General features: G+C 42.6%; 1 protein-coding gene across 10 annotated transcripts in view; it reads left to right on the forward strand.

The window, feature by feature from the left end:
• The first annotated feature begins 3,540 nt into the window (after positions 1–3,540).
• The window catches only part of acacb (acetyl-CoA carboxylase beta), a 172,334-nt gene continuing 163,832 nt past the window's right edge, over positions 3,541–12,042 (forward strand). For 9 of the 10 annotated variants that reach the window (XR_010016266.1, XR_010016265.1, XR_010016267.1 and 6 more), the window contains exon 1: positions 4,358–4,593. Coding sequence is in view for 6 of the 10 variants with exons in the window: in XM_063034603.1 (XP_062890673.1) it covers positions 4,544–4,593 (50 nt within the window). In the remaining 4 variants the exon portion in view is untranslated. Of the gene's footprint in view, positions 3,723–4,357; positions 4,594–12,042 lie in introns of those variants that run through there. The other variant, XM_063034605.1, reaches the window with a different exon arrangement.

Below are 12,042 nucleotides of genomic sequence, written 5' to 3' on the forward strand. Positions count from 1 at the left end.
AGGCAACTTTTTCATGCAGATGGTGGTGAGGATGTAGAATGATCTGCCAGAGAAAGTGGTCGAGGCAGGTATGCTACAATGACTGTCCTGTTGTACATACTATTTATTACAAATTACTATAAATCGCACATTGCACATTTAGATGGAGACGCACATAATGCAAAGATATTTACTCCTCATGTATGTGAAGCATGTAAGCAATCAAGTCAATTAAATTCAATAATATCATTTAAGAAGCACTTGAACAGATACGTGGAGGGAAGGGGCTTAGAGGGTTTGGGCTGAACACAAGAAACTGGACCTAGCTGGGTGGACATGGTGACTAGCATAGACTTGTTGTCCAAGGAGCTTCCATCCATGACTCCTTAAAATGTACTTTAAGAAAATAACCCAATGACCCAATAAAGGAATTACTCTTATTTCAGCTCATAATTCAGCAATTTATGGATATGAATCTAATGCCTCTGTGCTTTTCAAACAGACTCATCTACACTGATGAGACCCACCACACACCATAAGTTGGGGTTCCGCTTTGTTGAGTTCCTCCACACCATCCAGCATAAGCAGGACTTTCCAGTGGCCAAATGTTTGAATTCCAATTCCCACTCCCACTCTGTCATGTCGGTCCATGGCTTGTTCTCGTGCCAAGATGAGGCCACCCTCAGGGTGGAGGAGCAACACCTTATATTCCATCTGGGCACTCTCCAACCTGATGACATGAATATCGATTTATCCTTCTGGTAAACAAATACCCCCACCCCCTTCTATTTCCCACTCTGACCTTTTACCTCTTCTCACCTGCTTATTACTTCCCTCTAGGTCCTCTCCTGCTTCCTTTTTTCCTATGATCCACTCTCTTCTATGATCAGATTCTGTCTTCTCCAGCCCTTGGCCTTTCCCACACACCTGACTTCACCTATCACCTTCTAGCGATCCTCATTTCCCTCCCCCCCCCAACCTTTTTATTCTGGCATCTCCCTTTCCTTCTCAGTCGTGAAGAAGGGTCTCACCACGAAACGTCTTTTCCATAAATGCTGCCTGACCTGCTGAGTTACTCCAGCATTTTGTATGTGTCACTTTTCAATTGTTGCTCTCCCTTGAAAGGATGTGAGTTACCCAAAGGAAAACCAAGCAGTCACTGGGAGAACATAGAAACTCAATGTGAACTCAGCTCAACCCAATGTGAACTCAACTCAACCCAATGTGAACTCAACTCAAGCAACAGACATCAAAGTTGCTGGTGAACGCAGCAGGACAGGCAGCATCTCTAGGAAGAGGTACAGTAGACGTTTCAGGCCAAGACCCTTCGTCAGGACTGACTGAATGTGAACTCAATGTGAACTCAACTCAACTTAATGTGAAACTTGCTTTGGAATATTTCAAGCTTCATTGAGTTTCGTAAATAGGGCTAGGATAGTTTCACCGTATGCCGTTACTGAGCACAGCATCACATTCTATTGATTTCTACATAAATAATTCCATAACTTGCATTGAGTTTGTACATTCTCCCCGTGACCACTTGGTTTTCCTCTGGGTGCTCTGTTTTCATCCCACATTCCAGAGACACACGGGTTAGATAGCCACGTGGGTGTAACAGGGCAGTGTAGGCTTGTTGGGCCAGAAGGGTTTGTTACTAAACTGTATCCCTAAATAATACATAAATAAATAAATACCCAGCCCCCACTTTGAGTAGGTCTTTGTTTGTTTTGTCTTAAAATATTTTTTTGAAAGAACAGCAAAACCGAAGATATTACCCTTGATGTCCAGGATGCTTGAAAATTATTAGGATGGATAAAATTCCCAAAGCCTGATGGATGGCACATATCCTGGAATATTGAAAGAAGGGAAGATTGGTGGGGCTTTGAAAAAGATCTTTATGTCACCACTAACAGTAGGTGAGGTCTCAGAGGACTGGAGAGTAGAAAATGTTGTGCCTTTTTTCAAGAAAGGAAATAGGGATAATCCGGGTAATTATAGGCCAGTGGTAGGGAAGATATTGGAGAGGATACTTGGGAATAATATGCACTTGGAAAAGCATGGTCTGTTTAGGAACAGACAGAGTGGCTTTGTGCAGGACAGATCATGCCTTACAAACTCGATCAAGTTTCATTGAGGTGACCAAGGTGCTTGATAAGAGTAAGGCAGTGGATGTTATTTACATGGACTTTAGTAAGACATTTGGTAAAGCCCTTCATGATAGGTTGATTTAGAAGACAAAGATACATAGGATCCATGGTGAATTGCAAGTTTAGAATCGAAACTGGCTTCCCATTGAAGACAGAGTGGGGATGGAAGGCTGTTATTCTGGCTGGAGGTCCATGACCAGTGGTGTTCTGCAAGGATTGGTGCTAGGACCTCAGTTATTTGTGATATATATCAATATCTTGGAGAAAATGTAGATGGGTGGATTAGCAATTTTGCAGATGACACCAGGATGGGTGAAATTATGGAGAGTATAATGAAAACAGTGAGATAGAGATTAGTTACAGGGCAAGGAATTGGCAGATGGAGTTTAGCCCAGGTAAGTGTGAGGTGTGGACTTTGGGAGGTCAAATGAAAGGAGAAAGTATACAGTTAATGGTAGGCCCCTTAATAGCACTGAAGTACAGAGGGATCTTGGGGTCCAACTCCATAGTTCACTGAAAGCAGCCATGCAGGTGGTTAAGGTGACAAAGGAGGCGTATGGCATGCCTGCCTTGATTGGTGAGGGTGTTGAGTATAAGAATAAAGAAGTCAAGCTGAAGCTATATAAAACTTGAGTCAAAGTGCACTTAGATTACTGTGTACACTTCTGGTCACCCCATTATAGGAAGAGTGTGGAGAGTGTGGAATGTGCATAGAAAGGGGTGACCAGGATACAGCCTGGATTAGACAGCATGAGGCAGAAGGAAAGATTCAGCAAACCTGAGCTGTTGTCCCTGGAGTGTCACTGACTAAGGGGAGACCCGATAGAAAAGTAACAAGAGGCATAGGGTAGACAGTCAAAATCTTTTCCCTGGTAGAAGTGTCACATACCGCTGATCATGCTTTTAAGGTTAGAGAGAGAATGTTTAATGGTGTTTTTTACATAGAGAGTGATAGGGGCCTGGAATGGGTTGCCAGGGGTACAAGTGGAAGCTGACAGATTAAGAGGCTTTTCTATAGATGCTGCATATGAAAGAAATGGAGGGATATGGGTGATACACAGGAACAGGGCATTTAGTATAAGTTGACAAGATTGATCCATCCAGTGCTTTGCAATTCTACTTTCTATATCCCAAACCCACAAATATTGTTAATTCTCATCTGTCTTAGCAGCAATTAGAGGCAGACAATAAATGCCATAGTTGATAATGACATTGAATTCCCATGAATGAGTCAGGTAAAGTAGATACAACACTGGCATCTACATTGTTTCTGCATGACTTTAGGTTCTGATTTGTCCGACTCTATCATTGTAACCGGTTATCAAATCACAGCCTGTCCTTGCTCAGTGCCTACAGAAATAAATTTTCCAGCAGGGGTCATTAAACAAGGACTACGCCATCCTGCTTTTTATTTTCTGTTAGCACACAGACACAATGTTCAATTCTCCGGATCCATTGCAAACCTTCCTGGGATCAGCTACAAGAAGGAGTCAAGCTGTGTGATCATAACGGTTTGAATGGCATATTATCACGACTCACGAAACCATGTGCAAAAACAAGTGACCGTAAGAAGAGAAAAATGGTATAAATTGGGAGGTAAGGGAGGAGACTGAAATTAATCTTGTGATTTCTCTAAATCAAGGGCTCCCAACCTTTTTTATGCCATGGACCCCCACCCAAGGGGTCTGTGGAGCCCAGGTTGGGAACCCCTGCTCTAACTGTTAAGTTAAAAACTCCTTTTTTCCCTATACAATTTTGAGTCTTTGAATTCATTCAAAGTTTTGTGATTTTTGCAAGTTCTCAGTATATCCTCTGACAGTGCTTGTTATTTGCCCATGTTTCTCGGTCTCTGGTATTTCATCAATGAGTGTAGTATCATTCCTCTGTCTTGGAGTCTAGCCGGTTCCGTTCATTGAGCTGTGACTATGTTTTAAACCAATAACCTGCTTTAAATTATAAGAGGCCAAATTTAGCATGAACGGGAAGGATCAGATTACTGCAGCTGGCATAAAGTCGTCTATCGTTTGTCACTGTAGTTAGCTTTAAAGGTTTCTTTTTGTCAGCTGTAAGTGTTCCTTTTTAATTTGGGTATCCATAATAACTGAATTGCTAGTGGAAAGTGGAGGAAAAATCCTGCACTCATCACCATCTTACAAAATCCTCTGCGTACATTTTTAATCCCGCCCCTTCCTGATTGAGATTAGATATCGTGGAATAAATATAACTTGCCAGCAAAGTTACAGTAGTCAATGCTACATGTTTGTGAATTTCACAAAAGCACCAAGTGGCGGGCAGGGGAAGTTAAAGTCTGTCCTGTTTTATTATTGTAACTGTTCTTTGGACTTGCTGCTGTGCAATAACTGAAGTTTTGTCTAAGGGCTTCATTGGAAACAAAAAAATGTAGCTTGAATTCTTCCATGGCAAACAAAAACAGCCCAGCTTCAACGTGGTTTCAATATCTGAGGAGGTAAGTGAATGTTATTTTAACAAACACAAAGGATTGATCAGGCCTACTTTCCATGCATCGCATTTATTTTTTCAAGGTAATCAACTCTTGTGGCCAGAATAGGCCATTTGCCAGCTTAAAGCAATGTAAACACTGCTTCATGTGATTGCGTTTAGCATTTGTTTAAGCTATTCAATAACATGCTGGACTCTTTGCCAAGTTTTAACCAAGTTGATATAGTCAAGGATTTAATAATCAGTATAAAGTCATAGGTTTTAAGTAATTTCTTCCATAATAAGGTTAGAAAATGTTAAGCTAATGCACTTTTGTCAGTGCTATTTGTGGCACTTTACGGAGAACAAATTTGCTGATGCGGCAAAAGTGCACTTCAAATATTAATAATGAGAAGTGAATGCCTTCAATCACCATGAGATCATTGGTTGGGCTATATAAATACATGTGCCAAGAGGTTCCAGCACACTTAATTAGATACTCGAGATCAGGGGTTCCTGGCCTTTTTTATGCCTTGGACCCCAGATTGGGAACCCCCCCTCTAGATGCTACAGCAGCAGAGCAAATTGTGCACAAGATCCACACTTTTGATCAGCACTGAACAGACCTGTCTGACTTGTGGCGATGAGAACCTGCTGCCAAGGTATCACATAGATTCCAAGTTCAGGATGGTTGCTGGCATGTGATCTGACCAGGGGTGGGGGGCTGCGATAATCAAACTGGGGTCCAGAACTCAACTGATTGCAGGATGAGGAGCTGGAGCCACCGATTCAGTGGTTGCAGAGGGAGAGGTGAGATTGGGATTGGCTTGGTTTAGTGTAATAAATGCCTGGCCTGGCTTCGTATTGGGAAGACCATGTTGTCCCAGAAGTGACATGCTGTCCTAAGATATCATGATGCAAGTTTTCAAAAGGAATGCCCCACAAAAATAGTTTCTTGCACAGTGATATGATCACGAATGCCCAGAAACATCCAGCTGAATATCTACAGTAACTTGAAATGACCCAGAAATGGTTACTTCATCTTTTACGCAGAAAGAAGATCAGAATTCAGTGGCATTATGTCAATAGAACAGTGCATTGCAATTAAATTTCAAGGCAGTATATTTTTTCGTAACTACAAAGAGTCAGTTCAGACAAACTCACTCAAACATTCAATATAACCATTTAACCATATAACAATTGCAGCACAGAAACAGGCCATCTCGGCCCTTCTAGTCCATGCCGAACTCCTACTCTCACCTAGTCCCACCGACCTGCACTCAGTCCATAACCCTCCATTCCCTTACTGTCCATATACCTGTCCAACTTAACTTTAAACGACAACATCGAACCTGCCTCAACCACTTCTGCTGTAAGCTCGTTCCACACAGCCACCACTCTCTGAGTAAAGAAGTTCCCCCTCATGTTACCCCTAAACTTTTGCCCTTTAACTCTCAACTCATGTCCTCTTGTTTGAATCTCCCCCACTCTCAATGGAAAAAGCCTACCCACGTCAACTCTATCAATCTCCCTCATAATTTTAAACACCTCTTTCAAGTCCCCTCTCAACCTTCTACGCTCCAAAGAATAAAGACCTAACTTGTTCAACCTTTCTCTGTAACTTAGGAGATGAAACCCAGGTAACATTTTAGTAAACCTCCGCTGTACTCTCTCAATTTTATTGACAGCTCGGAGTTTGGTTGTAATTCTCTCAATAACATATCCGCATTATAACAGAGGAGGCACTAGTGGGTAGTCCTGACCATGTGTATTCTGGGACATTGTGGGAAGCGAGGGAAGAAATAACAAGGTTTTTTGGCAGAGATACATTAATGCATCATCTTTAGTCATGGGTGAGGTGCTAGTAGACTGGAGATTGGCTTTTATTATACCCTGATTTTAAAAAGCTGCAAAGACAAGACAGCGAACTATAGGCAGATGAGCGTAACAGTAGTGGAGGGAAGGTTAGTGGATAGACGCCACAAGTATTTGGAAAGGTAAGGGCAAATAAGGGATGCTCATTGTGGCTTTTTGTGTGGGAAATCTAGTTTTTGAAGAGATTGATGAGGTCAGGGTGGTAGATTTTGTCTACATGGATGTTAGCAAGGACTTTGACAGGCATGGTAACCATGTCTAGAATGTTACATCACCAGCAATCCTTGGTAAACTAGCCACTTTAATTCCAAAATTGTTTTGGTGGAAGAAGTCAGAAAGAGGTACTGAAGGGTTGTTATTCGCATTGGAGGCCTGAGACCAGTGGTAGGTATGTCATTGGAGTTGGTGCTGGGTCCACCATCATTTGTCTTCTATAATAATGATTTGGATAACAATGGGGTTAGTAAGTTTGTGAATGACACCAAAATTGGTGGTGCGGTCAATAGTGAAGGAGATTATCTAAGATTAAAACAGGATTTAGATCTACATCCAAGGAACGGCAGATGGAATTTAACTTAGACAAATGAGAAGTGTTGCATTTTGTTAAGTTAAACCAGGGCAGAACTTACTCAGTAAATGAAGTCTTGGAGACAGATGTAGAACAAAGAGAACTAGGGGTGCAAGTACATAGTTCCCTAAAAGTGCTTGCAGATAGACAGAGTTGTGAAGAAGGTCATTGGCATGCTTACCTTTACTGGTAAGGGCAACGAATGCAAGAGCTGGCACGTCGTATTGCAACCGTACAAGTCGTTGGTGAGAGCACACTTGGAATATTGCCCACATTTCTGGTCACCCAGTTACAGGAAGCATGTCATTAAGCTGTAGAAGACGCAAAAAATATTCACAAGGATGTTACCAAGAGTGGAGGGCTTGCGATATAAGGAGAAGTTGGATAGGCTAGGACGCTTTCCCTGGAATTGTAAGAGAGTAAGTGGTGATATTATAGTATTGACCCTTAACTTGGTCAACTATCTTAGTTTTGGTAAACTAACCACAGAAATCCAAATTAATTCAAACTACTAACAATTTTATTGTATTAACTTTCTAATGTCAATAGAAGTATCTGTCTAAGTTATGTTGACCCATGTCAATGACTTAGGTTCCCGAATACTATTGTTCCTTCTGTACCAATACTCACCCAGATTGTTGCTCCAACTTCTCCAACTAGTAACACTGAACAGGGGATCTCCCACTGGCCAATTCATGAATGCTTCTTTTCCCTGTCCCAGGCAAGCAGGTCTTCCTTGCAAGTTAGTTTCCAGCGTCCTTCCTCGATACACATTTGAAATCCTTCATTATTATTCTCATTTTCTATCAAATATTTGAACCATTATTCTTTGGTTCTTCTGGTGGTTCTGACATACTGGGCTAGCCCTTGTCCACTTTTGATCGGCTCTGACGCAGTAAGGTAAAAGGCATTACTTCACTGTGTTTCTTCTGAACGAGGATATTCCCCTGATGTCATGTCTTTGATCTTCCTTAAATCAGGCCATTCCAAACCAGTTCCAACCAGTTCAGAAACAAGAGAAAATCTGCAGATGCTGGAAATCTGAGCAACACACACACAAAATGTTGGAGGAACTCAGCAGACCAGGCAGCATCTATGGAAAAGAGTATAGTCGACATTTTGGGCTGAGATCCATCATCAGGACTGCTGAAGGGTCTCGGCCCAAAATGTCGACTGTTCACTCTTTTCCACAAATGCTGCCTAGCCTGCTGAGTTCCTCCAGCATTCTGTGTGCGTTGCACAGCCAGTTCAGGTCAGACACCGGGTTCACAGTTCACAGATACAGACTACTCTTCTCAGAAGACAGTGTTAATTCTTCTACCTTATTAAAGAGTGTCCCAAAAAGATTATTATTTGGAAATGATCTTTGATTTAGCAGAGTATCAGTCGGGCTCATTTATGTCCACGTTGGTGTACTTTAGCCAGTAAAGGTTTCGTTAAGAAAAGCATTTCACAAAATGGTGGTCACAAGAACACTCTCACAAAACGATATCCTCCACTTCTTACACCACATGGCAGAAACATTTGTTTTGTCTATCTCTCCACTGTCCTTGGCTTGTTCCAGCTATGTGCTTTGCAGGTTTTTAATTTCTTTCAGGCCAGCAATGGAGGCATATAGCACGTATGAGGAATGATCATGAGAGGGAGGATAGGCAGGTGATAGTGAAGTGGTGCGCTCTGACCAATTGTTTGAGATGTGTCTATTTTAATGCAAGGAATATTATGAACAAAGCGGATGAGCTTAGACCGTGGATCAGTACTTGGAGCTATGATGTTGTGGCCATTACAGAGACTTGGATGGCTCAGGGGCAGGAATAGTTACTTCGAGTGCCAGGCTTTAGATGTTTTAGAAAGGACAGGGATGGGGGCAAAAGAGTTGGGGGCGTGGGACTGTTGATCAGAGATAGTGTCACGGCTGCAGAAAAAGTGGAAGACATGGAGGGATTGTCTACGGAGTCTCTGTGGGTGGAAGTTAGGAACAGGAAGGGGTCAATAACTCACTTGGGTGTTTTTTATAGACCACCCAAAAGTAACAGAGACATTGAAGAGCAGATAGGGAGACAGATTCTGAAAAGGTGTAATAATAACAGGGTTGTTGTGGTGGGAGATTTTAATTTCCCAAATATTGATTGGCATCTCCCTAGAGCAAGGGGTTTAGATGAGCTGCAGTTTGTTCAGTGTGTTCAAGAAGGGTTTCTTGACACAATATGTAGATAAGCCTACAAGCGGAGAGGCTGTACTTGATCTGGTATTGGGAAATGAACCTGGTCAGGTGTCAGATCTCTCAGTGGGAGAGCATTTAGGAGATAGTGATCATAATTCTATCTCCTTTACCATAGCATTGGAGAGGGATAGGAACAGACAAGTTAGGAAAGCACTTAATTGGAGTAAGGGGAAATATGAGGCTATCAGGCAAGAACTTGGAAGCATAAACTGGGAACAGAAGAAATGTGGCAAATGTTCAGGGGATATTTGCGTGGAGTTCTGCACAGCTGTGTTCCAATGAAACAGGAAAAGGATAGTAGGGTACAGGAACTGTGGTGTACAAAGGCTGTTGTAAATCTAGTCAAGAAGAAAAGAAGAGCTTATGAAGAGTTCAAAAAGCTAGGTAATGATAGAGATCTAGAAGATTATAAGGCTAGCAGGAAAAAGCTTAACAAAGAAATTAGGAGAGCCAGAAGGGGCCATGAGAAGGCCTTGGCGGACAGGATTAAGGAAAACCCCAAGGCATTCTACAAGAATGTGAAGAGCAAGAGGATAAGATGTGAGAGAATAGGACCAATCAAGTGTGACAGTGGAAAAGTGTGTATGGAAGTGGAGGAGATAGCAGAGGTACTTAATGAATACTTTGCTTCAGTATTCACTACGGAAAAGGATCTTGGCAATTGTAGAGATGGCTTGCAGTGGACTGAAAAGCTTGAACATGTAGATATTAAGAAAGAGGATGTGCTAGAGCTTTTGGAAAGCATCAAGTTGGATAAGTCACCGGGACCAGACGAGATGTACCCCAGGCCATCGTGGGAGGCGAAGGAAGAGATTGCTGAGCCTCTGGTGATGAACTTTGCATCATCAATGAGGAAAGGAGAGGTTCCGGAGGACTGGGGGTTTGTGGATGTTGTTCCATTATTCAAAAAAGGGAGTAGAGATAGCCCAGGAAATTATAGACCAGTGAGTCTGATTTCAGTGGTGATGAAAGTAGAAGGTAGATTGATGAAGGAAGAGCAGTAGATGTAGTGTATATGGATTTCAGCAAGGCATTTGGTAAGGTAGCCCATGCAAGGCTTATTGAGAAGGTAAGGAGGCATGGGATCCAAGGGGACCTTGCTTTGTGGATCCAGAACTGGCTTGCCCACAGAAGGCAAAGAGTGGTTGTAGACAGGTCATATTCTGCGTGGAGGTCGGTGACCAGTGTAATGCCTCAGGGACCTGTTCTGGGACCTTTACTCTTCGTGATTTTTATAAATGACCTGGATGAGGAAGTGGAGGGATGAGTTAGTAAATTTGCTGATGACACAAAAGTTGGAGGTGTTATGGATAGCATGGAGGACTGTCAGTGGGATATTGATAGGATGCAAAACTGGGCTGAGAAGTGGTGATGGAGATCAACCCAGATAGGTGTGAGGTGGTTTATTTTGGTAGGTTAAATATGACGGCAGAGTATAGTATTAATGGTAAGACTCTTGGCAGTGTGGAGGATCAGAGGGATCTTGGGGTCCGAGTCCATAGGACACTCAAAGCTACTGCGCAGGTTGACTCTGTAGTTAAGAAGGCATACAGTTCATTGGCCTTCATTAATCATGGGATTGAGATTAGGAGCCGAGAGGTAATGTTGCAGCTATATAGGACCCTGGTCAGACCCCACTTGGAGTACTGCGCTCACTTCTGGTCGCCTCACTACAGGAAGGATGTGGAAACTATAGAAAGGATACAGAGGAGATTTACGAGGATGTTGCCTGGATTGGGGAGCATGCCTTATGAGCACAGGTTGATGAACTTTGCCTTTTTCCCTTGGAGCGACGGAGGATGAGAGATGACCTGATAGAGGTGTATAAGATGATGAGAGGCATTGATCATGTGGATAGTCGGAGGCTTTCTCCCAGGGCTGAGATGGCGAACGTGAGAGGGTACAGTTTTACAGTGCTTGGAAATAGGTACAGAGGAGATGTCAGGGGTAAGTTTTTTACGCAGAGAGTGGTGAGTGTGTGGAATGGGCTGCCGGGGACGGTGGTGGAGGCGGATATGATAGGGTCTTTTAAGAGACTCCTGAACAGGTACATGGAGCTCAGAAAAATAGAATGATAATAGGTAATTTCTAAGGTAGGGACATGTTCAGTACAGCATTGTGGGCCAAAGGGCCTGTATTGTGCTGCAGGTTTTCTATGTTTCTTTTTCCCAGGGGAGATTCTGTTATAGTTAATACTCTGTAGATTTCTTGAGCTTTCTCACAAGAAAATGGATCTCATGCTGACTTTAATAATAATAAAATTTACTCTGAAGTTTCAGTAGAGTAGTCCAAAACTAAAGTACATTGATTTAAGATGAGACGAGAAATAGTTAAATGGACTGAAGGGACAATTTTTTCCACATGGAGAGTGGTGGGCATCTGCAACTGTCAGGTAACGGCGCAGAAGCAGACACAATTGAAATGTTTAAAAGGCATTTGAACAGGTGAACATTTGGAAAGGCTTCGAGTGATTCAGAACAAAGACAGGGAAATGGGACATGCTCAGACAGACATCTTGGCCAGCATGGGCAAGCAGGGCCAGATGGTCTGCTTCTGCACTCTATTACGCTGTGATTCTATGACATAAATCGCCTCAGAATTTTGTCAACTCCAGGTTTCACGTTGGTCTCCTATCCTCAAACCTTCTGAATCACTCGAGACCCCAAAGGGCCTGTGTGTTCACTGCCCTACATTGGCTAACAATTCCCAGGAAAATCCAATTTAAACATCTCAGCCACATGCTAAACAACTTCCCTTTCTGGGGCCTCTTCCGCTTCTTTTGAATGTTCTCCAAAAGCAGCCTTTCCACT

Source organism: Mobula hypostoma, chromosome 27 (genome assembly GCF_963921235.1).
Source record: "Mobula hypostoma chromosome 27, sMobHyp1.1, whole genome shotgun sequence".
Taxonomy (NCBI): Eukaryota; Metazoa; Chordata; class Chondrichthyes; order Myliobatiformes; family Myliobatidae; genus Mobula; species Mobula hypostoma.